This window comes from Chanos chanos, chromosome 6 (genome assembly GCF_902362185.1).
Source record: "Chanos chanos chromosome 6, fChaCha1.1, whole genome shotgun sequence".
NCBI lineage: Eukaryota > Metazoa > Chordata > Actinopteri > Gonorynchiformes > Chanidae > Chanos > Chanos chanos.
This window is the reverse complement of record NC_044500.1, coordinates 14,310,888-14,337,846: the sequence shown is the minus strand read 5'-3', so window position 1 is coordinate 14,337,846 and position 26,959 is coordinate 14,310,888. Positions and strand designations below refer to the sequence as shown.

The following is a 26,959-nucleotide window of genomic DNA, read 5'->3' as shown; positions in this document are numbered from 1 at the left end:
CAGTTTACAGATTTGTGAATATGTTTGGGGACCCATAGTTTGAACGCCCGAGACCGTACCGTGGGACCAGGGTTGTGTTAGGGGGGCGGTGGAGAGAAAAATGATTTCGTCGAGAGCATGGAATTTCGGTGTTCTGCTTTAGATCGATTATCTCCGTGATATTTTGATTTCAGTTGCTTGTTATTGTCACTAATATTTTGGACAAGATCGAAAAATGGATCGAATGAAGAATTCCATGCAGCAAGTCCCGAATCCAATCCCCAAAGTGCTCAGTCGCCGCACTGGTGGAGCGAACAGTTTGGAAGTTGAAAAGGAGAACTTCGAGCGCAGTCAGGTGAGAAATTTGGGAGTTTAAGTTGTTGACATGGCATCTAACTGGTATCTTCCACAGTTCGCAGTCTAGGAAGGGCATTGGCATTGGAGTACAGAGATACTTCCAACAGCTTCAATTGAGGCGCACCATCCATGTTGGTCTAATATTAGCCCATTCGTTGTAGTAAATAATCAAAAAGATTAATCCGCTAGACAAACCGCTCCGGTAATTCAACGTTTCATCTAGCCTTATTTCAAACAGAGTAACTTGAAGAGCGAGCGTCATGCTCTACTTTGACTTTGGGAAATTCAACTGGGCCAAGTGTATTGATTGCAATGCGCTCGCTCAGTCCATGTCCATTAGCTCTATAATAAATTTGATTTAATAGCCTCTCATCACGAGCTACGTATTTAAGGATAATGCATCGTGTTTACTGCTTAAATGCTCTTTTCAGGAAATACAGTGATTTAGATACCTAAGACATTCCAGCAAATACTTGGACGAAGGCCATGAGTTGGTTGTTGTTAAGCCTTGATTGCTTCATTACTATTTAGTTGATCCACTCCCAAACAACAAACTCGTTTGATAACGTATTAATACGAACCACTAATTAGCGTTTCCTTCTTGAGTTAGTACTGGGTTTTCATATCTGTGGTTCGTCTTGGTATCCAAGCTCGTCTGAAATTAAAGAAGCATTTTGACTTATGTTTGCAGGCAGCACAGATCATTCTGCCAGCTTCCAGAGGCCTTAGAAGGCACGCGCTTCCACAACTATAGCTGTTTTGTGGATCCAAGGTTGTGCATATCACCATTTTAGGGACTGTAGGTGTAAATTCGATTGTACATGACTTATCACAGTTTTTTTCTGGGTTTATTTATTTATTTATTTATTTTTTACAGTCAGTTTTACATTTTTCATTCCGAGTTTGATGCTGTGGACCTCTGAAACAGAATCTATGTTTTGCTCCCAACCTAAGGAATGCTGGCAAAATGTTTTTGTGTGGGGCTTCTACACAGACTAACGTATATCAAGCATCTTTAAAAAAAAAAGAGACAAGGAAAAGCTTTTAGTGACTCAGAGATGGAGCACTAAAACCATTGGCCTGGGTGTGATGACTGTGGATTCTGGGAAGAGCCATCAGCCTACATTTCTGATAAGAGGGGATAATACTGAAGTGGTTGGGAGTTTGATTTGAAGTGAAATGGAATCTCCTTCAAACCAGACGTTTTGGTATGAGCTGGAAGTGGCAGGTGTTTTTATTGGTTCTTGGGTTTAGTTTAGTGGGACACTGTCCAGAAAGCCTGACCTCAAAGTGTGTCCCAGGCTGAGGAAATGCATTTTCATTGTGCTTGCCCACTTCCCACTACTCTGGGGGTCCTTCCCCCTCCCCACCCTGCACCAGCCAGCAGAAAAGTAGGTCACATGAATCAAGCTGCGGTACACGGCTATGCTGGTGGATTCCTATAAGTGTTTGACATGCCATAAACAGCTGTCTAGCTGCTGTATATCCGCTATTGTGAGGTATAAATATAGGTAGTTGTAAATATAATTTTGGACTTGTTTTTCTTTTTTTTGTACTGTTTCCTAAAGCGTACCACCTCTCCTCCCTGCACGCACTGACACAAAACCATAAAACAGTTCCTGCTTTTGTTTACAAGTGGGATAGTGACATGGATTAGAGAGAATGTGTGGTGAGACGCATGCGCTGTTTGTCTTTATCAGAACTGGTCACTGAGTCGGGCACATAGTGTGTTTATCACAGGGTTCATCCAGTGTTATTAGGCACAACATGGTTTAGTTAAGTGTCTTTGCAAATGCGGCCTATTATGCTCCATACTAAAAAAAAAATGTATTCTATACAGTATCACAAAACCTTTTGATTTACAGTAGGATTGTGTTTAAAAAAGGGCCAAGGAGATTATGAAAAAATCCTTTTGGCAATTGGATGATTATTTTTGTAATATTAATAGATCGAAAGTTTGTTGTTTTACACCTGGATATTATTCAGCTGTAAGTTACATTTAAGTGCAGTTATATTTTCTCAGCTGTTCTGTTAGGCGTCATATGCTCACAATCCTTCTCTCCAATCACATTTTCATGAAAAATTTGACAGTAAATTCTGAATCACTCAGCTTTGACATGCATGAGAGTTTATACTTTCTTTTTTTAAAACATGTTTTCTAGCCAATTTGGCTATAAACATCCACTTGGGAGTAGGTTATGAATTATGCTGAACCGATGAACTCAAATTATACTTTTGGTCGTTCAGATGCGTAATTTAGGGCTGACTTTCAAGTATTTCTGGAACATTTTCATCTGGAAGTGTGTTCACATGTGATAAAGGCCAAAACCAAACTATGTGGTGTGCATATGCCACAATGCTAATATATTGAACTGAAATAGGAAGCCTTATCATTTGTTAACTTTGTTTTACATTTGTTTGTTTAGTGGGAGGAAATGTCTCACCCAATGACATCTCAACTCATTTTTTTTTTTTTTTCGGTCTTTCCTGGAATGCCTCAAGTGAGATTAAATTGTTACCCTGTGGTCAGGCTGTATATTAAATGAGAGGGTGTCATCTCAACTCTCTATAATGACACAAGCCTGCTTGTCTTTGTGGCTGGGTGTTAGCAGACCAGTTTCTACTTTAGATAGGTCACAGTGGGAGAAGTGCCTCGTAAGGGGATCTTTGTTGTGGCTTGTATTAGAGTGTGATGACATCCGGCCAATCGAGCCAGTCAGTGGAATCCACATGCGTGGAATCAGCCATTCCTGCTGAGCCGGAGCGGTTGAAAACGGATATCGCATGCCATCGCTAAGCTCCCAGTGGAATACTTTTATCCGTCTGAGGTACTGATTAGTCCCAACAGCCCGAACCATTTTGTAAATTTAGCAGGCATGGGCTGTGTGTTGCAGTCCTGCGCTCCACAACACTACCATCCCAGTTTCTCCAGCTGCTGCTGCTGCTGCTGCTCCAATCTCCCACTGGGGTTGGTAGTTTTCTCTCCTCTTCTTCTGCTAGAGGGACAATCCCCCCTCCAGCCACAAGCCCTGTTCTCAGTCTGTGCTTGTACAGCTTTCCGTTCCCCTCTCGTGATTCTGCGTCCTGTTGGCTGTGCTGGAATTCTTGGGAGGAGCCTGGCCTTGTCCCTACAGCTCTTAAAGGCTCCACTTAGGAGAGTCAGACATACATTCTAATCCAACACCTCAGCTCTGCTCTCACTGCAGTCCTCATACACAGTCTCCTTCTTTCGCCACATTTAGTCTCTCAGTTACTTTTATATTTAACAACCCTCAAACTTTTGTTTGTATTCTTCTCGCGTGCTCTCTCTCTCTCCTTCTCTGTCTCCCTCCTCCTCTCGCTCTTTTTTCTTTCTTTTTTTTTTTACTGTCTCTGTGTCTTTCAGTTAGTAGGGGGTTGAGAGGTTTTGATTGAGTGCAGAGAAAGAGAATATATAAAAAGCCCTGAGACAGCAGGAAATGCGGGCTCAGTCTATGCCCTCAATACCATGGCTGTGGATTAAAAATCCTCTATACACCAGCTGTGTGTTTGTTAGAGACAGCGCTGAGGTCAGACTGCTATAATGTGTTGTGACTGAGAATGTTATGGATGTGATGTCTGATCAGAGAGCTACCCTGGTAACAGAGAGTAGTGCAGCTGAATAGTTGTATTAATTTCAAGTGATTTCAGAGAACTATATCAATGTAGTTATAGAATACATATAGTCATTTCAGGTGAGGACTTTTTTTTTTTTTATAATAGCTGAAAAAGAAAAATTGATTTTAAGTAGGAAAGTGGCCATGAAATCTGAGTTCCTTTGGTTTCTGGTGGTCTTACACTGGTAAGTGGAACAGTGTATTCTTCACCTGTTTTTATTGCAGTATCAACCTTGTTCAAGGCCGTCATATGCACCTTGACCCACATGATGACTCAAAAGTAGAGGATGATGAACTCTCACGTACGTTACTATTGTGTGGGCCGCATGCATTTCCCATGCTCATTAGACAGCATGAGCTGTGAGTCCCTGTAACTTCTGCTTGTTTATACTGCACCACAGTGTGACTCACTGGCTTGGACAGTGTTCTGTGGCCTAAGTTGCCAGACAATAGTGGAATATGTATGTGACATATGCAGTGTCTCTGTGGAAACAGTCCCGATGGGCCTGCCACACGGTACCAGGATGTGAAGTGACTTCGTGTTGAAGAGCAGGCATTGTTCTCTCAGCCTCCACATTGCCATGAGTTTTGTACATTTACAGCAAACAGCATTAATGCCTCAAAATGTTGAACAAAGAACTAAACAACATTTTTCAGTCCACACAATAACACGATGCCCTCTATATCTTGAACTTTATAAAGTGCATGTTTTGGGAGCATTTACATTTCTCGAACTGAAACGCATTGTTGTTAATTTGATTGAAACCATTTTTGTGAAATGTACCACCTTTGTCTCAGTTACTGATAAGTTGCAAATGCTGGAATTTCATCTGGGTGAATCAGTGTCAGCATGTGTCCGTTCACTCGTTGTATACCTGAGGATTTCTGTCATAAAGATATGGTCTCCATATAGCCAGAGGAGGGCACCATTCACCTGAGTTGTGCAAAGTCATAATGTTGAGTAGCCTACTTAAAAACGTAAGTGGGATAGTACTCCTTCAGCTCTCTGATGTCTGCTTCAGTATTTTGTAATGTACAGCTCACAAATGAACATTATTCAGAACATAAATTTGTTAAATCATCTTGTGAGCTTAATGTTAATTATGGAATGCATGCGGGCCGCACCTAGTAGCTGTTATTGATAAGCCTTCGTTGTAAGGTTGGACAGTCACAGGCAGGCTTTTAACAAACGAAAAGTATGTTGTATCTCTCAGACTTTGATTTTCATTATGCAAGGTACCAGTATATGAGAAACAGTTAGCCAGAATGTGCTCTGTGGAGCATCGCCACAAACGCTGAGAAAGTGAATGGGCTTGATTTTCCTCATTTGTAGAAGTTTGTAAAGATGGCTAGGGATAGCGTTCTGTCTCATGCACTCTGGCGCCTGCCTTTGGTGGCGTTTTACTCGTAAATCACTTGTGAAGAGTTGTTTAATGTGGTACAAAAGCGTTCATCACAAAACAACACGCATGGAGTAACCACACGCAACCACGGTCCCCCCTGGTGGAAATCCTTTTCTAGACAGTTCCTTTCCGTGTCTCGTCAGTCGGTCGCTGTAAACGTCTACCGCTATCTGAGTTCTGGGCGGCGAGGACAAGGGAAATGAGAGCGCGGCACGGAAGGGATAGAAGACTGACCATTCGATACCAAATCTGGACACATGTTGAGTTAACGGACCATTCCACCTCCGTCTCCCTCCCGTAGCACAATCGCCTTCTCTTTCCCCCGTTTTTGATCCCCGTAGAAGGAGCCTTGATTTCCTCTTGTCTGCATTCCGCTCTTAAAAAAAACTATGGATCTGAGTAAAATGGTAGGTTCCCAATGTATTTTGTTTGCTAACCAACGGAAAACAATAGATTTAAGGGTGCAACAGATCTCGCTGCATGTTTGGGGGTGGGGAGCAAATTGTTTTGGGCTGTTAGCGGGGTAATTTTGTTTCCAAAATTCTTTTGAGTGTTCCATTATTGCTATCAAATTTCTAAGAACACTGGATGTGTAATGTAGCCATAGTATCCACATTGATACTGTTCATGTAATAAAACGCTACATTTAAACCTCGTTATACTACTGTTGTCGCTACAATGTTGTTAGCCTTTTAGCCAGACTGCACGGGTGTGTGGGTATCAAGTATTTTCATCATTTTCTCCATATGAATGGGTCCTCTGAACTGTAACGCATATTGCACTGCATAATGTGAGACGAGTCTTTAAATGTGTGTCTGTATTGAGTATGGTCTTTGGTACACAGATGTACACCGTAGCCTTTGCTGATATACCGTTGTTTTGGCAACTCGCTTTCAGTTAAAATAATCGTAATGCAACTTCTAAGAAAGCCCTCTTCGAGGAAAGGATGAACCATGCCCCTGAATGTTACGCTAGATCACTCCGGAATGCTCTCCTTTTGAGCACCACTGATGATACTTCAAAAGACTAGAAACAAATTATAAGTCTTTGTATGATGTTAGAGTAGCTTCGGTGCTTTGAAACTACCCGTGGTTGTGTTTTTAAGTCTACAATAATGTAATGACAAAAGAATCCGATCTATAAGATTCTATATTTGAGTACTAACTGAATGTGTAATGTCCAAAATGGTATGGAGACATTTCAAATTGTTGTGTAGACCTTATGCAGCCATTCCACCCATATCTCAAAAGCACATAATTGAATACAAGAAATGTAGATTTCCCATTACATCCTACAGTCTGTCATCAAGTATATTGGGAGTGCAGTTGTAAATAAGAAGCACAGTAGTAAACGGTTTAAAAATAAAGAACTAAATAAGCGTTTTGCTATTCATTGGGCTGATTTGTTTGAAGTATTTCAGTTGTAATAACTTTTTTTTGGCCATGCCCTTCTCTTTGAGCTTTCCAGCAGGACTCTGCATGGGATCTCCAGAGCAGGTGCAGGAACTCTCACTTTGCTTAAGGTCTATATTCCCTGTTCTCCCTATAGTGGCTCTGTAGAATACCACCACTGTGCTATTGAGCTCAGTTGATGGACTCGTTAAATTCATAGTAGAACATGTGTTTTCTAACCTAACAGCTTCTTTTCTGATCACTGAGAATGGGGCCAAGACCAGGGCTCTGGAAAGTCTGTACTAAACCTTGTTGTGTTATCAGTATGTGCTTCACTGTTTTGGCTTGGATCTTTGCCTTTTTTTTCCTCTTCAAGGCTACTCCTTTATTTCCTTCACTGTAACCTTATTCAGCTCTGTCCTATGCCGGCTTGCTCTTCCAAACAGTTGTTTGGTAGGCACTACTTAACTATGGTATGAAAGCAAGTCTTGGCAGGAATGAGATTCTCACTGAAGAGATTGTGATGTCTGATTGAAGTCTGAAAGTAGTAATGTCCAATGCTTAAAGCACTATCCTAAAAGATTGTGCCCCACTTTTGACTAGTAATCAACTAACTGAGCTATCATTGTACATTTATGTGGGAGCTGGTCCTTCATAGAAAAGTATCATTTTTGAAAGAGCTTCCCATTCTTACTTTTCATTCTTAAAAAAAACTTTACTTGGTATTTTATGCTGAGTGGTGTCACTCAACTAGTAATCTAGTTGAGTAATGTCTGTCATTGCACCGTTTTGGATGTACTGTATATGAACTTAATTTTGAAGCTCTCAAAAGCAGAGAATAACTGAAGTTATGTTTGAGAATATTGCCTTTGATGCTGTTAGCTTTTGTGCATTTTACGTCAACTCACTTTTGAAAGGGGGCGTTCAGTCAGAGCAAAAGAGCATTTCAGCGTTTTGTTTGTGGCAATTGTGGCCATATAGATAGTCTGATTGCTCTAACCTAACATTCTTCAAGAGCTTAGCAATACTGTGACCCTAAGGTTTATGGTTAAATAATGCCCCCGTTATATGACCATCTCTATTCAGATATCTCTTGCCTGTCCTTTCCAGCACAAAAGATCATTCTGTTTGTATTGTCTTTATAGCTAAGCTGTATAAATGTAAAAATGTTTGTTATTTGGGGGCGTTTGCACATAGCACTTTCCACAGAAGTGCTGCCTCAGACTAAGGAGAAATAGACCAAGTTTAGCGATGAGTAATTGTATGTGGGATTACATCACTGTTTAGACGTCAGTCAGGGTTGTGCGTTCACATACATATTTTTAATGACGACAGCTGATTGATCCTGTGAGGATTGTACATAGCGAATTTCCATTTCAGAATAATAATGAGGTGTTGAGTGACTGTTCCATGAGGGCGGATGTTTGAATCAGATGTGAGTAAATTATAAAATGGTCTTTTAAAGGAGTGGAAAAAAGCTTAGCAACACAGTGGCTGCCTTTTAGTCAGTGACCTTTTTAAATGGGTGGAGAAGAAACTGACAAATGTGCAGGTTAAAACTAACTTTATTTGGGGGCGGGTCATGACTGAAAGTTTCACTCTCGGTCAACAAAGCTGTACATTTGTGTGTGTTTGTGTGTGTGTGTGTGTGTGTTTGTGTGTGTGTTTACCTCATACAGTCTAGGTTTCTGCAGTTTTAAGGATGGTTTGTGGTTCTCTCTGAATGTATGACTGATTTGATGCGATGATGTGATGTGAACTTGCCGCCACATCAGGAAGTGGACGGATATTTTTAGTTCTTTCGACAGTGCTGTTGCACCCATACCAGAACGGAGGAGAAAAATTCTCAGACAGTTAACCGGCTCATAGGGCTCTCTGTGTGTGTGTGTGTGTGTGTGTGTGTGAGAGTGTGAAAGGGGGTGGGGGCCTTTTGGGTCTACCCTTAAAAGGTTGGCGAAGGGAAAAATGTTTTAAGAAGGGAAGCGGGATCTGAGAGGCTTGTTTTGGTTGGCCAGGTTTAGCATGTGGGAGAACAGGAGCAATGCCAGGCATTCTCCAGCCAGCAGGAAACGGGCAGAACAGGGTGTGCCAAGACAGGAAGTGTTGGAGAGTACCCCTCACCCCTAAAACCCTCCTCTCCCCCCCCCTTGTCCTGTTTACCTGTTCTCACTTTTGGACCCAACCAAAACAAAGGTGCAAACCGTGTCTCTCAACACCACCCCCTTAAACTGTAAAACTGTCACAGGGTCACGGATCAATTGCTAATCGTGGTTAACAAATCTTGACTTTGATATTTTAATGCCACACCCAGCCTAAGCATTAAAATAAGTTTCAAAATTCATGACTAGTTCCTCTTTTGGTCTGCACTCCACCCCAGTCTTTTACTAGGTTGTTGAAAACTGCTTGAGCTGCAGCATCAGCATCAATGACACTTATGTGGGTGATTTTTTTTTTTCCTTTCTCATTTAATCATAGTGTCAGGCAGATGCTGTTATTGATTTATTATTTTGCTTACTTTGTCAATGTGCATCACAGAGTTGGACAAGGAATCGATATCACAGAACTGGGTGGATTAGTACTTTTTTTTTTTTAGTTTTCAAAAAGTAAAGGCAGGTAAAACAAAAATGAAGCAGTGAGTGCTGGGTGTATTTTTTTTTTTATTTTTTGGAAAGGAATAGAGTTAATCAAATCCAGAGAGATGCTGGAGCAGAGTCTGTCATTGTTATTTGTTCAGACACAGACACAGTCTCTTCGATGGATTTTTTCCTTTTTTTTTTTTTTTTTATAGGCTACTCGTTCATGTTTGGCTTTTTTTTTTTTTTTTCGTTCGCTTTAGGCATTTCTGTGAACCGTGTGAATGCCGTTATGTCAGCGAAGTTGAACAAAAGACTTTATCTACGGCTAGCTATTTTCTTACAGTCTCCTTTCCAGGACCAACGGTTCATCCAAGGACAGCTGAATGTGAAATCCATGTGAATGCCGTTGTTGTCGTTGGTCCTATTGATGTGACTGATGTCGTGCATTCTTTTCACCCTGAGCCATTTCGTATAAGAGGAGCCGTCAGTACGTCGAGAGACAGATGTTTTTAGGTCACACAGATGCTCTCCTTAACATGTATCCTTAAGCCAGCTATAAAAAATAACTAGCATCCCAGTCATCGTAGGGCTAACAATTTTCTGTGACTGCAGGGAGAAATGCTTAAGTAAACGATGCACAACATGGCAAGTCATTATCAGTGCTTCTTTGAACCATGTGAACTAAATGACTCAATAGCGTACCCTGAATGCTGCCAGGGATTCCAAGGATTGCTTAATAATTGCTAAGTGCTTAATAATTTATGAAGTCAGAGCGATCTCAAATTTCTGTTGCCGGTTGGTTCAGTTTGGTGACAGCGTACACCTTGTAGTGTATATGTAGTTACAGTACGTTCAGCAGGTGAAGAGCAGTGGCACATGTAGGACAGTGATGGAGAGTTTGATTTCTATTCAAACGTGTAGGAACATGTTATAATGACTGCTGTCGTGTCATCTCTCTCACTCTTGCGCTCTCTCTCTCTCTCTCTCTCTCTCTCTCCCTCTCTCCCCCCGCTCTCTTGCTTTCTCTTGCGCTCTCTCTCTCTTTCTTTCTCTTACTCTCTCCCTCCCCTCCTCTGTCTTTCTTCCTCTCTTCATTACAGCTCTAACTTAATTTTAGCAGTCATTACTTCACCTCATCAGCTGCTGACACTGGTAAGAGAGATAATAGGGCGTCGATGCCTGAGAGCCGTCTTGTCAATGCCAGGATGCCCGGGCAGCTGGCAGTCTCATTCACACAGACGACAAAGTCTCAGTGTGGGCAGATTGGGGCTAACCCTTGGGTGGGAACCATTTGCAGTAGCGCTAGAGCATGTCCTGTAGTTTCTACATTTTTATAGGAAAAATTAGCAGCTGTTTTCAACTACAGCAACGTGTGAAGTCATTCCATTTCCTCTGTTCCTCTCTGAAAATGTGAAAATGTGTTGTTAACAGTTCTTGATCATTAATCTTCATTGCGCAATTCCGTTCAGAATGAAGTGATTTTTGAAACTGCTCCATTAACCTTTTTAGAACGTCTCTTTCAAACAAGTGCTCAAAAAGAGATGAAATGTAGCATGTATCAGGCCAACTCATTAATCACAGAGAAGGGGGTTGTGTTTTAAAATGTCTCTCCACCACTCAGTAAAACAGGAGCTGTTTATTTTAGATAAGATACAGGCCAAATACCTCCTCATCTTCATCCCTTCTCCTCCCCCTCCTCCTCCTCTTTCTTCTTCTTCTCCTTCTCCTTCTCCTTCTCCTTTTGCCTTTTCCTGATTCTTAGAACACAGCTGTGACTTAATGAGACACTTATCCTTCAAATCCATCTTATAGATACAAAGCCTTTCCTTGTCACCTTTGGCTGGGTGTCTGGCAGCGAGTGCCGGCGCAGAGGATCAGAAAACAGAGCAGAGCCTCATTCACGTCTCTCAGAGCCCCATACATGTTCACTAAACCCCTCCACTCACACCACAGCAACCTCTTCCCATGCATTCCACACAAACCCGTTCACTTCTGCAAGGTTCAGTCTCACAGCAGTGGTTCTCCGCTCTCGTCCTGGGAATCCGCAGAACGACTCAGTTGGGTTTTTGGGTTTGTGGGTTTGGGGTTTGTGTTATAAATTCAGTATATCTACTGACGTATGAGATTTGACCCATGGCCTGTCTTGGGTCAGACAGAGCTTAATGTGTATGTTGGCAGGAACTAGGATGGAAAAAGATTACTGACCTCACAAGAGCTGATCTTTTCAAGTGAGCTGTATCTTTGGTTGGGGTTAGGGCTGTTTCCTCCTGAGTTACCGCTGCAGAGAGGTTTTTGAACCGGTCACCAAAGCTCTTGACACAGAAACGGTCAAAGAGGTTTGTCGACTGCAGTATCACAGATGCGGCGGAAGATTATATCAAAAAAGCTTTTTTTGGGGTGTGGCATGTACATCGTGCAGATAAGCGAGACAAAAGGAGGAGTCTGCCTGCCACAGAAATAAGTAAACCATCAGAGGGAGCACACTGGGAGCTGTGCCTTTACTGACGGTAATTTGGGTGCTCAGGCTAATGGAGAACAGAACAGTGTGTTTGCAACAGATGGCTGATGGCTTTGTGATGTCTTTCTTTAATTTATACAGCCTCAGGGCTTTTACGGCACTCCCACGTGTGTTGACAGTTGAGACACATTGGAACAGGAGGCCATAAAGTGTAAACCCTTGGGGGTTTGGAAGCAACAAGTGTTTTAGGAAATGCTGTCCCATATACTGTTTAAAAACAGTTTACATTAAGTGACATTTCTTGTAGCGTTGGGGTGGGGGGGGGGTGGGGGGGTCAAAGTAGATTTGACAAACCGAAATGCAAGTTTGCCTGAGTTCCTCAGTATATGCCAGCATACACTGAATGTGGAATGGTGAAATGGATGACTAGCATTAGGCCTAATTTGTTTTTCTTTCTCTCTTCCTCTTGTGCAGGCGGTAAGCATCAACAAGGCGATCAACACGCAGGAGGTTGCCGTCAAAGAGAAGCATGCCAGGAATATCCTTCTGTGTCTGTCTGTGTGTGTGTGTGTGTGTGTGGGTCTAAGTGTGGGTGCTTGTTGCTATAAAACAGAGCAGTAAAAAGAAGTTATAGTTTTGATTTGTAAGAAGAGAAATGGGGAGGAGTTCTGATTTGTTTTTCTTTTGATGCCTGAATTGAGTGTGTTCCTGTTAAACAGTTTGGAAAAAGAGTTTCAGAACTGCTGCTGATTACTTTTTAAAACTGAATGCAAGCTGTGTTTGAGGCAGAGCAAGATAACGTCAGACTGCATACCCGCAGTATGAATTAGACCGTAGACAGTTTAAGAATGCTTCTGTGTTTTACTATAAGCCATGTAGATTAATCAAAGGTTAAGCTGTATATAGTTTGCAACACTGTCTCCTTAAACAAGGGGTTTCTAATTCTTCCCTCGGTTATGTAACTGACTGATCAGGTAATTTTCCTGACGGATCAGATAAGCCACTTTCCTCTCTTTGTGTGTGTGTGTGTTCTGGGCAGGCCTCTAAAGTCGCCTGTTGAGTAGGCCAGGATTAGAAGTATGTGTTGCTTCTCCATGTACTCTGAAGGGCACATGCTGGTGCGCGCCCTTTGTGACCCCATTACTCCTGTCAGGTTACGACCTCTGTCTTGCACTGGTTCTCTCCTTAACCGCAATGTTCACCTTGTATCTTGGGCACTCACCACGAGAAGGGAGCCCACACTTTCTGGGCAGCCGTCAACCGCCTTCCCCTCTCCAGCAACGCGGTGCTGTGCTGGAAATTCTGCCATGTCTTCCACAAGCTCTTGAGGGATGGGCATCCAAATGTGAGTAATAACCCAGACTGTCAGTATCTGTTTTCCATCAGCCTGTTTGTTTGGTTTTTTTTTTCTAAACAGGTCCAGCTTAAACCTTGCCCAAGGGTTACACTGATTTCTGCAACTTATTTTTTGATCACGCTTTGAATTCCAGACAAGTGAGAAAAACATCACAGGAAAAAAAAACACACACACACACAGACTGTCAGTGCAATGCATGTTGGAACAACACAGTAGGACCTTTGTGTTTGTTAAGCTTTTTCTCTGTGCAGCCTTTACCCAAAAAAAAGAAATAAATAAAAAAGTATCACGTGTGATGTGTGGGTATGATTAAACCTGAGTTCGCTGCTCTGTGCCACAGCCTTTGCCCTGTGTGTTTTTTTTTTCCCTATCTTAGCGTTTGTGTGTCTCCTCCACCAGGTTATAAAAGACTCCATGAGAAACAAAGCTGACCTGAACGACATGAGCAGGATGTGGGTAAGGGTCCCCGTATAATAAGGCTGATTATGCACACCACATATTCTATCAGTTTCTCACTGTTATCTGGATTTGTTCTGAAAGCTCAGGATGGCAAATTAGAAAAGGCAGGCTGATGTTTTAATTTTGCATGCATGTTCGGTTTCATATGCATTTGGGTCAGTGTTGTCGTATGCTGCAGTTAGCATTAAATGTGTATGTATCGCTGGCTGTCACCTCACGGTTCGACTGATTTTAACCGACATCCGTGTCCTGTAAATCTGCTAATTTTTGCATAAATTATGCCCTCTCCACTGATGTCATCATAAAAAGAAAGTCCATAACTTGAGAAGGAATATTGACATAGAATATCTGTAGAGACTGTATCAGTGATAGGAAGATGATTGACAAGTTATGACAAATGGTTAAACATGTCAGGCATGCCTAAATCTTGTGCGCCACTTTCTCATAAAATGCTTCTCAAGTGACAATTTAGACGCTGACTGTGTGTTAGCACAAAATCCATCCTTCATTAAGCAGCAGGAAGGATAGGACAGAAGGTGGGGAAACTTGCTGACTGATAAAGTTTAAAAAGTACATTTCTAATTGTACTCTCTTGGTATTTGCTGATGGCATGGTGTATGAGTAAACCGTAGAAGTCTTTCCTGTGAGTGGTGTAATATCCTTCCTATTATGATGTCACAAACAAGTTTATGGGAAAAGGAAGTTAGTAGCTGAAATTCTATTGCTTAACCCACTGCCCACCCCAACACACATGCACGTTCACACACTTTTTGGAGATTGCTCTCTAATCACCCTCATGAGTCATTGAAGTAATTCTCTCTCTCTCTCTCACGCACACACAAACACACACACACACACACACACACACACACACACACACACAGACTCTTATAGATGCAGTTTTCTCAGTGAACTAAGTGAGTACAGAAATTGGTCAGCCATAATGATCCCCTTCTGTAAGCGAAGACTTGATTTAACTTTGATGTTATCATTCACTCTCATATATTCTCTTTTCCCCCCTCTATGCTTTAGGGTCATTTGAGTGAAGGCTATGGGAAGTTATGCAGCATCTACCTCAAACTGCTCATCACCAAAATGGAGTTTCACATCAAAGTGAGTGCTTTATCCAGCATCAGACCTCATTAGAGCAGCTATCTACCTCTCCTTGTCTTTTATTACTCTTTCTCAGTTACCTGTTCACGTCAGCTTGCTGAAACCTGCCTCCAATTAGGGAATAAAATGCACGGATGTGCAAATGTACTCCTCTTGCCTATGCAAAATTTAGAGAAACTCAACTTTGATTTGCAGGCATGTTGTAGTTGTTCTGCAGCCGGAGATGTATTAAAACCTAATTTCTTCCCCCGTGTTTTTTCTGTCTCATTCAGAACCCTCGTTTCCCTGGCAACCTTCAGATGTCAAACAGACAGCTTGATGAAGCGGGTGAAAACGACGTCAACAACTTGTGAGTGTTTCTTTGTTTCTCTGGCACAACTTAATCTGCCACTCAATGTCTCAGCCTTTAGAATATATTGTCTCGCTCCAGTGAGAAGGGTGTTACAATCTTAGATGATCAGAACAGCTTTCCTTTCCAGAAGGACCACAGGTTTCTGTCATATACGTCATATAAGACCTTAATTACAAAAAAATTCTCACATTGCAAGTCAATTACAGTTCCCTGGTAATTCTCCCAAAGACCAAGGAATAATAAATGTCTTGCCATTTACTTTAAAATGTCTTTAAACAACTTTTTGCTTACTGTTTGTGTTTGTGTGTGTGTGTGTGTGTGTGTGTGTGTGTGTGTGTGTGTGTGTGTGCGTGTGCGTGTGCGTGCGCGCGTGTATTATGTCATCGCTCTCATTCTCTGTGTCTTTTCCATTTGTGTGTTAAGCTTCCAGCTAACAGTGGAGATGTTTGACTACCTGGAGTGCGAGCTGAATCTCTTCCTTGGTGGTAGGTGTTTCTTTTTTTTTTTTTTTTTTTTTGGTGGATTTTCTATGGAAGAGATTTGATAAAAATGTGTGCGCATTGGGAGCTTAGACAGGGATAAACGTCTCAGTAATGTGTGGAGAGGGGGGCTGAATATGTCTGTGCTTGTCAGTGGCTTAAACGTAATTGGATTTGCGGGAGCTGAAGCATGGTTAAATGTGTCTTCGCTGGCAGCTGAGAGACAGTCGAATCTGCTCTGGTCACCGGGGAGCTAAACGGACCAAAATATGTCAGTGTCTGTTTTTGACTGCAGTTCCCTGAGCCCTGGCACAGGAAACCACACCTCTGTGTGTAGAGAAAAGCCTGTCACATAGGACCCTGCACCAGAGCAAGCGAAGCAAGTGAACGAGGGAGCGAGGGAGGGCGGGCGGGAGGGAGGGAGGGAGGAAGGAGGAAAATGGTGTATGGTGATGAATGTGAATGAGGGAATGGAGATTGTGAGATGGCTGGAGAGAGAGGAAGCATAAGAATGGGTGTCAATGAGGAGAGGATTTTACACAGTGAGAACATGAAAACAAGAACATGGGGACAGAATGGAGCCTCGAGTTAGCCATTTTGATTCATTAAACTAAACTGATTTCAGACTTATTACCACTTGTTACATATATATATATTTTTTTCATTTTAGTTTGAGGCTTTTTTTTTTCAACTGATTTTGGAATAAGTTGGTTTGGTCTTTTCAATATCCCATTAATAACGTGCAGTAAATAGATACCATTCGCAACCTTTTCTTTTGTGTGTGTGTGTGTGTGTGTGCGCGCGTGTGTGTGCGTGCGTGTGTGTTCATTCATTTGTGTGTCGATTAATGATTGCACACTCTCTTGCCTGTCAGTGTTTAGCTCGCTGGACATGTCTCGCTCAGTGTCGGTAACAGCAGCTGGCCAGTGTCGCCTGGCTCCTCTTATCCAAGTCATTCTGGACTGCAGTCATCTCTATGACTACACCGTCAAACTGCTATTCAAACTGCACTCATGTGAGTCCTTTTTTTTTTTTTTCCCCTCTGCGGTCTCTGCACATTAGCGGCAGTGGCATTCGTGCCTCCAGATTGTTTACATCTAGCAAAATAAATACGCGGTTACAAATACATCCACAGCCAGTTGTATATACAGCGTACACAGCTATAACACAGTCGTTCATGCACGCTCTCCCTCCTGCTTCCTGTTTTCCAGGCCTTCCGGCAGACACTCTCCAGGGACACAGAGATCGCTTCCAAGAGCAGTTTAAAAAGTGGGTTTACCCAAAACTTGGTGAAGGGCTGCAGAAGCCTCTTGGGAGCCTGTGAAGTCTGTGCCTTCACACACTTTATCAGTGTACTCTTTACACAAAAGCCAACTGTCTCCCTCTGACTGACTTTCTGTCTTCTGCTCTCCCTCTCTCTCTCTCTCTCTCTTTCTCTGTCTCTCTCTCTCTCACTCTCTTTCTTTTTCCTTCTCATTCTCCGTTTGTAGGCTGAAGAGTCTGTTCTATCGTTCCAGTAACCTGCAATACTTTAAGAGACTCATCCAGATCCCGCAGCTTCCTGAGGTAAACTCAGACGTTTCAAACCAAACAAATCAAAAACCTGTCTAATTCTCACAAGTCGTGTCATTTTCCTTACATATCCATATTTCCCTTGACCAAAGTACAACAAACTGCGAAGTCACTGAGCGTTTTTACAACAGTCATGTTTACAGTCCGTGCCGTCCGGTCATGCTACGCACCACCCTAACGTTCACCAAATCCCTCCACAGAACCCTCCGAACTTCCTCCGCGCGTCAGCGCTGTCAGAGCACATCAGTCCGGTGGTAGTCATCCCCGTGGAGTCTTCGTCCCCCGAGAGCGAGCACGTGGTGGAAACGGAGGATCTGGTCGACACAGACATCCCAGTCCAGCCGGTACAGTACCAACACAGCCAGACCGCCGTCTGTCCGGTTCCTCCGCTCCATATGGATACTGTCTGTCTAGTGCTTGCAGTCAGCTCTATTAAAACATGTCCAAACATGTCCGGTATTTTCAGGACCAGAGAATTTCAAGGTCAAACATTAGCAGAATGGATGACTCACTGATTCAGTGAGTAACGGCGCCGTCGCTTTTAGAAAGCTGCCGTCTGTTAAAAGGGAGAGTTTGAGGCTGTCGTGGTTTCACATTTCAACGGTCATCGTTTTTAGCGGTTTTTTTGTTTGTTTGTTTGTTTGTTTTCGTTCAGAGTGCCGTGGAAACCAAGTTTGATGACTTGTTCGGAACCTCTGCAGCCACCGACCCTTTTAATTTCAACAGTCAAAATGGCATGAGAAAGGATGACAAGTAAGACACTTCAGCGTACCTGTGTCCTGAAAAGATTTCATTTTTTGCTTAATGATGTTATATCTGTGAACATTAATATTGTTCCTCACATGATCTATTCATATTAATGTTCAGAAGGTTGTATAACCTGGTTTGTGTCCTCTCTCTCCTCAGGGATCGCCTGATAGAGCAGCTCACTGCAGAGCTCCAGGCCTTGAAGGAGGAGCTGGAGTCCTTCAGACTGGAGGTGAGGAAGAGATGAGTGGGAGTGGACACTGGAGGAGAGAGAGGAGTGTGGAAGAGAGGGATTGAAAAGGGTTTAAAGGTGTAAAAGGAGAAAAGGTCAAAGGACGACCGGGCCGAAAGTACACTGGTATGGAAGACAGGGATGACGGGGGAAGAAAGGGGGATAAGAGGAGAGAGGTGGAGATGGACAGCAGTATGATTAATAAAAGTCGGTGCCCGTGGTGTACACTGCGATCAGTGAGAGGTAGAGGCATTGATATGTTTGTTTACTGTAGTCGCTACCGTGCCATTTAATGAACACGAGGGTTGAAATTGTACTCATTTTCTTGGTTCGTCTTCATATGTTGATACTGACATGGAAGTTCCCACATGGATCAGTAAAGTATCTTATCTGTGAGCCTTGTACTGTGCACTTTGTTGCCATGGCGATCCTTTTACACCACTAGCATGTGAATGAGATCAAGGGACAAAAAAAAACAAAAAAAAAAACAATGAGTAATCCAGAATGAACCCATGCATTTCTGAATTAATGAAATGGACTTCCCAGTTTAAACACTCACCTTGGTTTCATTCGACCTCACTTCCTCTCGGCATCAGAGTGGGCGCTTGTGCCAGGTACTGAGGGGTCGTGTGAGCGAGCTGGAGGCGGAGCTTGCCGAGCAGAGTCACCTAAAACAGCAGGCATTAGGCGAGAGCGAGTTCCTGAGGGCGGAGCTAGACGACCTTCGCAGGGTCAAAGAGGACACGGAGAAAGAACAAAGAAGCCTAACAGAGATTGAAAGTGAGATTCCATTTTTCAGTTTCTGTTTTGTTAATGCTTCAAATTTTTTTTTTTTGTTTCCCTAATTTTTGTCTTTCGTTTTAATGAATCATTCTTTTTGTACTTCTGCACGTACTGTGTTGGTCTCCCAAACGACAGCTCCATTTGCAGTGACAGCATCACTTCAAAAGAGTGGCTTAGTTATTCTGTCTTTCTGTCTGCCAGCATGATCACTTTGTGTGTGTGTGTGTGTGTGTGTGTGTGTGTGTGCGCGCGCGCGCGTGTGTGTGTGCCAGAGAAATGCTAAATTTGCTGGGCTAGCTGTATTGCTTTAGCCTGTTGAAGTAAACAGAACCTGACAATACCAATAAACAGGATTTATGGCAGTGCAGTTACATCACCTGCAAACAACCAACCAATCTACCAAAGTCCTTGAGTTTCCTTGTGTGTCTGTATGCATCTGAGGTTGTACTTACAAGAACACACATAATTTGGTTAGCTGTAAAACCCCAAGATTCCGCTTTTGACTGGTCCTTATGTGAAATTAGTAGAATAAGGTTTGTTTCATCAGACGCTTTGAACTAACTGGTTATCACGTGTGTTACAGAGAAAGCCCAGGCTAATGAACAGCGCTACACTAAGCTGAAGGAGAAGTACACAGAGCTGGTCCAGAGTCACGCTGACTTGCTGAGAAAGGTATTACCTCCACTCTCCTTTATGAGACATTGATATTCCAGCCACACACACGCACGTCCTGCTGGAACCTCTGTAGTTTCTCCACCGTGTCACGTATACCGCCTGTCTGCTCCACTCCTCTGCCGTTCTGCTCTCAGATGTCCCTGCTGCGTTACTCACACAGCTGTAACTTGGCATGAACTCATTGTCAGCGTAAAGCTAAGGCGTTGCAGTCATACCCTCTGCCTCGGGCTGGCAGACAGCGGCATTTACTCTCTGTCCTGGGGAAATGGAAATGGGGCAGCCAAGTATCTGTGTACTTTAAATGGTTACAAAACTGCAAATGCATGTGTGTAATTGTGTGTGTGTGTAATTGTGTGTGTGTGTGTTTACCAGAACGCTGAGGTCACCCGGCAGATGACTGTGGCGCGAGCAGCACAAGATGAAGTTGAGAGTGTGAAGAGGGAGATGCAGGAAAAAATGAGGGTGGCACAGGAGGCAGCCAATCAGCAGGTGGGACACGTCTCAAACACACACACACACACTAAACACACTGTACAGCACTATATCTTAAACAGTAGTCTAGCCCATAGATTTGGTTCTTTCTGTTCATGTGTGTCCTGGGACAATTTTTATTCTTTTTTATTTATTTATTCATTTATTTACTTATTTATTTACAACGACCATGTCTTCAGGTGGGACAGCTCCAAGCTCTGCAGGCTGAAGTGGAGAGCAGCAGGACAGAGCTGGAAACGCTAAGAAGCACCATGGCCTCCTCCCAACAGGTCGGCTCCCTCTCTTTATCCCTCCGTTCATCCATCATTCCACATTAAACACACACACACACACACAGACAGACACACATTCTCATCATGCATCCATTCTTCCCTCTCTGCACTTACACAAAATATATGCACACATTCAAAGCTCTCTGGTCTCTGTTTAGCTGATCTCTCATAATGACACTTCTCTATGGGGAGAGAGAGCAATCTGAGAAGGTGAAGGTGACTAAAGTTATTTTCCTTTCTGGGGAGTTATCACCGTTATCTCAACATCTGGTGCATTAACATGGAAAGCAGAGTACCTGAATGATGTATACAGACAGTGTGTAGGAGGTGATCTCTCTCCAGCGCAATGAGTGAATTCATCACCCCATATTATTAGTCTTCCCCCTCTTCCCACTCTTCTGTCATCTTCATCCTGCTCAGGTTGTCTTTCAACCTTTTCATTTTATTCCGCCTTTCATTTTCCTCCCTTGGCAATCTCTCTGCTTCCTGTCACGTTCAGTCTTTCTTTCTCTCTCCCTCTCTCTCCCACACACTCCTGAACTTTGATTCTTGACTCTCTCTTTCTCTAGTCAACCGAGGAGCTCAGCACCCAGCTGTCTGCTTTGGAGACTGAAAAGGCGGAGCTTGTCGAGACGGTGTCTAAGAAGGAGGTGGAGCTTGCACAATTGGGGGAGGAGCTAGGGCGCATACAGGAGAGTCTGACAAGCGAGAGGGAGAGTGGCGTGAAAGCCGCAGAGGCCCTACAGAACCAGCTCAATGAGAAGGTAAGAGAGGCCACATACGTTTCAGGGATTTTATCGTGCGGCGCCCCCTGTGTTAGACCTCCTCTAAGTCAAATACATTTAATCGAACATCCATAAGAGAACCTGACCGTACCATAGTGTCTGTTGAACCGACTGTACGAGCGCGCCCACCTCTTTGTGTTGCTTGACAGGAAAGTCGCGAGCAGGCTTTGGAGAGCCAGCTGGTGGCGTTACGCTGGGCGACAGTGCAGGGGGCTTTGGAAGAAGCTCAGAGGATCATACAAGACAGCCTGAGTCTTATGGATGAACCAGCGCACATCAGCTGCACCAGCTCAGCAGGTCTGAGTCATAACTGCCACCTCAAAGCAATCCTGTGCTGTCTCTCTCTGACCACACTGCAGCTTATGAGTAGCAACCACAGGGATCAGCACAGTTCTCTACAGTGATATCAGTCCTGAATATAGTACTTTTTTTCTCATTACGATTTGACTCTGTATGTTTGACATTTTGCCCCTTCTTTCTGTGTTTCTGTCTCTCTCTTTCTCTCTCTAGATTATCTTTTGTCCAGGTGCCAGGCTGCGTTAGACTCCGTGGACAGACTGCAGTCAGCGAGAGACGGCTTTGTCTCTGATAACACAGGTATACACAGCTATGCAAACCTCACTCAGTTCAGCATCGTGTTTCCAGCACTCAGACATTCAGCGTTTATTCATAGGTCTAAAAACATGATAGCCTTACTTCAGAACAGTGACTGGAACGGAGGCTTTGGCGTGTGAAACTGACCGTGTCTCTCGGGGTGGTTTTATAGAAGTCGCTGGACTAGTGCGGGCCGTGACTCAGTTTGCCCACCTGGTGGGCGACACCATTGTCCAAGGCAGTGCCACCTCCCACATGGTACCTGTGGATCAGTCTGACTGTGAGTATAAGAATTTCATCCAAATAGAGCACTTAGATTTTGTCACTTTGACGAGGTAGCGAAAACCTTGCGCGTAAAAGTACTTCAGTCAGCGCACATAGATATCTCGTCAGCTTACTGACAATATGCATTCATTTATTTTGTAAACAACATAAATCTGTAGTTATCATCTCATGACATTAACATATGCTCCAATACAGTGTTGTCATATTTTACTGCATTTTTATCGTGGCCGTTTGCATGATGTTATTGTGTCAAAGGGCTCGAGTTGAATTAGTTACAGAGTAAGTATCCTTGTCTTATTACGCTGACTCTTCACCACTCAGCCCACATTGATCTTCCTCCCTCAGTGGGTGTTTCTGTCTCTGCATCACTGTGATATTTATTGCCTGTGGCTGGTGGGTGTGGACTGAGTAAACGATCTGTGCTTTGTCAGACCGTTCAGTGAGTCCTGTGGAGGATTGGCCTCTCCCCTCCAGGAGGCAAACACACTCATCCCAGTTCCCAGTCTGAGCCACAGAAAGTGCTCTCTCTCACAGACGCACTGAGGCTCCGAAACACGCACAGACGCGCTCTCACAAAGTCCACATCCACAACACAGTTATACACGCATAATACACATGGACAGGGAGTGTGTGTGTTGTGACTGCCTGTCTGTGTGTGTGTGTGTGTGTGTGTGTGTGTGTGTGTGAAGCCAGATGGCCTGTCTGACTGCTATGTCTCTCTCCATGTGTGTCTGTATGTTTGTGTCTGTATGTTTGTGTCTGTGTGTGTGTGCGTGTGAGCAGCACTGACTGAGAGTGTGAAGACCTGTGGTGCGGAGGCCCTGGCATTTCTATGCCAACTGAAGGAGCAGGAGTCTGTGGGTACAGCAGATAGTGCCAAGATAAGGGCATCCTTGGATGGCATCATGGGTATAGCTGAGGTGAGCTACACAGCAACTGAGACGCTTTCTGCTAAAAAAAAAAAAAAAGAGGAACCACCAGTCTTTTATGCAGAACTATTTTAGTGCCTCTTATCAGTGTGCAAACTGAGTGAATCATAAGGAAACTTCAGAGTAAAGCTTTATAGGTAGAACAGTCCTGGACTGCATGTATACGTTTCTCTATATATTGTATGTCACCACCATGCCTTGAATGTTTTCAAATATTTATGAAGATTATGAACATATGAGAGTATGTATTACTTGTACACTTACCTATACCTATACTTATACTTATACTTACCTTTTTTTATTTCTTTGTTTTACGTCAAAACTGGTCTCCCTCTTGACATTGTGGCATGAACCCTGTCTTTCCAGAAGCTGCGCCCGCGTGGTTTAGAGTTGCAGCAGGGTGAACTGGGAGATCTGGTGGAGCAGGAGATGGCTGCCACCTCCGCCGCTGTCGAATCAGCAGCCGCCAGGATAGAGGTGACTAGCTTGGCGTATATTTCATGGCCTTTGTTTTAAGGATAAAAACACTTGGAAGCTTCTGTTTCCCACGCATTGCCAGACTGTCCCGCTGTGAGTTTGTGGGTGGGCGAACTCCTCGGTTGGTCTGCGCGTTTGTGATCGTAATTGTTTTTATTTATGCTTGCATCCGTTCTGCAACTGAGTCTCATCCTTTGTGTCTCTCATCAACAGGAAATGCTTAACAAATCTCGAGCGGTTGACACGGGCGTAAAGATGGAGGTCAACGAAAGGTCAGCTATACTTAGTAATTACAGACAAGCTCGTGTTCTTTTTTTGTCTTGTTTTTTTAACCCCTGTATTTTTCTTCTAACATGAACTGTCATACTTCTATAAGTTAATACTAACAAATTTCTCAGTAAACTTAAATGCTATGTCTTGATTCCAAGCTTTTTTAAAACCTAAAGAAAAGTTCATTTTTAAACCCAGCTGAATGTCTTGTGAGAAATTCTAAAGAGGCATGTCTGTGTCACACTCTGTGGTCTTTGATGTAACTGACTTGTGAAGCTTCCTGCTCCGTTCACTCTCTTCCTCAGGATTCTGGCCTCCTGCACAGAGCTCATGCAGGCCATCAAAGTGCTGGTGCTGGCATCCAAAGACCTGCAAAAGGACATAGTGGAGAGTGGAAGGGTGAGCAGAATCCTCACATTACTGAAACTGGGAACAAAAGGGAAACATGAAGGGAAGTTAAAAGCGTTACAACAGTAGTAACCCCACAGAGGTCAATGAAGTCTTAAAACTAGTTGACTGTGTAGTGTGTCGCAGTCTAACTGTTCTGTTGTGCAAACCCCTCCTGTAGGGTGCAGCATCTATGAAGGAGTTTTATGCCAAGAACTCACGATGGACTGAAGGTCTGATCTCGGCGTCTAAGGCCGTGGGCTGGGGTGCCACGGTGATGGTGTAAGTATGTGTGTGTTATTGACAACGCGGCGATGTCATTGCACTATACAAAGAGGTCGTTGAGCAGCCTGGTTTCACATGGGTTGTAATGTTATGGCTGTGAGTTATGAGGGTTGTAGGGGCCGTGACATTGGCTGGGTGAATGAATTGTGACTGCGATGTTTATCCTGCAGGGATGCGGCTGACCTGGTGGTGCAGGGCAAGGGCAAGTTTGAGGAGCTGATGGTGTGTTCACATGAGATCGCTGCCAGCACTGCCCAGCTGGTGGCAGCATCAAAGGTAACTGAACACAAGCATGAACACATGATCATCTGATGATAGCCTGATAGTTTGACCTGTTGTCACATTTTGATCATTTTAATCGTCTTCATAACTAATCTCGATTATCCCCCGCCCCTCCGCCCATCTCTCTCTCTCTCTCTCTCTCTCTCTCTCTCTCTCTCTCTCTCTCTCTTATACTCACACACACACTCACTCTCACTCTCTCTCATTCAAACGTATTCCCTCACTCTCACACACTCACTCACTCTCCAACACGCCCACACAGGTAAAAGCAGACAAGGACAGTCCTAACCTGACACGCTTGCAGCAGGCCTCCAGGGGAGTCACTCAGGCCACTGCTGGGGTTGTGGCATCAACCAAGTCTGGCAAGTCCCAGATAGAGGACACTGGTGAGCGCGGTTTGAAAGCCTCTTTATTTGATAGCTTAAAAAAAAACTTGTCGAGGCGTGTGACTTTTGTTATACTTGTAGACATTCATTTGTAACCGCATTTGAAGAGCAGAGCGTGCTTCTGATGAAGAGAGAGAAACGCTATTTTGGTTCCTGTTGACCTTCACAGTCGCATTGCCCCTATTCCGTATTTAACTACAGCACTGGAAACTGGTTTATTGTGCACTCTAGAGAGACAAGCAAGAGCAGAACAGTCCACAGAGATCCTTCTCCCAACACACACTCTTATAGACACATGTTTAGATCTGCTTAGACAGAACTGTCACTCAGCAGTGGGGTCAGGCACATTTAGAGCTATATCGATCTCTCCCCCGCAGTTAGAGCTTCCTATCAGAGGAACAGAAAGGACATTGACCTACAGGAAATCACTCATTTATAAAAATTTATGCTGATACATGGTTGTAATTCACACAGAGTTGCCTGTAAAGGTCGTCGCAGTGACTTTCGATCAGATGAGCAAATGAGAGCACTGTCAGTGATTCTAATATCCTGTTTCACTTCTTGAAAGCTAGGCCTTGTGTTAAGTGTACACCTCCCTGACCTGACTACAAAATTGTTTTCTGTTCTTATTTTTTTTCCTGTGTTAGACACTATGGATTTCTCCAGTATGACGCTAACTCAGATCAAGAGACAGGAGATGGACTCACAGGTAAAGGGATGAAAGCTTTTCAGAGTGTGAGGGAGAGGTGTGTGTGTGTGTGTGTGTGTGAGTGTGTGTGTACTTGTGAAGAGATGAGAGCCTTTTTTTCTGTGTTCAGGTGATGGTGTTGGAGTTGGAGACGCGACTACAGAAAGAGAGAGAGCGTTTGGGAGAACTAAGGAAGAAGCACTATGAGCTGGCGGGAGTGGCAGAGGGCTGGGGAGAGGAAGAGGAAGGTGAGATCACACAGACACACGGTGGTTTTTCATTGTGTGTGTGTGTGTGTGTAATTGAAAAGGCTTAAGATTTCAGAATCTTTCAGCATCATTGTAAATCCATTCACTGGCCCAAACCCCCCCCCCCCCCCCGCCTCTACGGTCATTAGGGCAGCGGCATAAAGTTCTTAAGCTAGATCACAGAGGCCCTAAGAAGACAAATAAAAGTAAGCCCTTGGGGAACTGGCTACATGGATGCTGTATAATTACTTTTGCCAAGGGTGTGGTGCACTGGGGTGTGGTAACGTCTGTATACATGAAAGCAAGAGTAAATGATTCACAACCACTCTCTCTCTCTCTTCCTTCCTCTCTCCCATCAGGAACGGGTTGAGGCCTGCCCTCCATCTGCCTTCCAGCCTAAAGATTCGGCTTCTCTCTCCTCTCTGATTCCTACTCACTTAACTGTTTGTACACCCACAACGGTTCTCCCGCTTCCCTTTTTCATTCTAATCTTAACTCCTTTTTTTGTCTTATCATGAATTGAAGCCAAATAAAAAGGTGCTTTTTTTTTTTTTTTTTTTTTTTTTTTTTTTTAAACTTTCTCCTTCCTCTGCTTGCGGAGTGAGATGACTTCCATGAGGACCGTAAGGAGATGACGTGGTGAAACTGGGGGAGTAACTAAGCGATGTGGAATGTGTAGCACACCACCTAGTGGACTGAGGGAGAATTGCACGCTTGCTGATTTACCAGAGTATTTATTTGAGGGTTGTTGTTTTTTTTTCTTCTTCCTCTTTTTGCTTAATCCTCCTCCATATGTGGAATGCATAAAACTCCACGTTCACCTTTTAGCACAATTCCATCTTTCGGTGAGAAAACATTTCCCAGGATCCACAGCAGAAAAGGGTGACTCAGCTGATACACATGGAAAGATGACACTGTGCCATGACCTTCCAAACCTTCGTCACTTTCAAACACAACATAACTGTGTGACTTCCACCTTCTCTTCCAAGCTCATTCCTCAGTGAACATCTT

General features: G+C 43.6%; 1 protein-coding gene across 1 annotated transcript; it reads left to right on the top strand.

Moving 5' to 3' along the window:
* On the top strand, nucleotides 1–26,493 carry hip1 (huntingtin interacting protein 1). Its single transcript, XM_030776337.1, has 31 exons — nucleotides 1–334; nucleotides 12,274–12,337; nucleotides 13,002–13,144; nucleotides 13,556–13,612; nucleotides 14,648–14,728; nucleotides 15,001–15,077; nucleotides 15,504–15,565; nucleotides 16,434–16,574; nucleotides 16,771–16,828; nucleotides 17,050–17,125; nucleotides 17,332–17,475; nucleotides 17,787–17,884; nucleotides 18,038–18,110; nucleotides 18,707–18,890; nucleotides 19,477–19,565; nucleotides 19,941–20,057; nucleotides 20,240–20,329; nucleotides 20,902–21,096; nucleotides 21,267–21,414; nucleotides 21,628–21,714; nucleotides 21,884–21,991; nucleotides 22,780–22,916; nucleotides 23,292–23,402; nucleotides 23,616–23,674; nucleotides 23,978–24,071; nucleotides 24,241–24,341; nucleotides 24,515–24,620; nucleotides 24,889–25,012; nucleotides 25,660–25,721; nucleotides 25,831–25,948; nucleotides 26,308–26,493. The coding sequence occupies exons 1-31, from the start codon at nucleotides 215–217 to the stop codon at nucleotides 26,316–26,318; spliced, it is 3,135 nt and encodes a 1,044-aa protein (XP_030632197.1). The 5' UTR covers nucleotides 1–214; the 3' UTR covers nucleotides 26,319–26,493.
* Nucleotides 26,494–26,959: the final 466 nt, after the last annotated feature.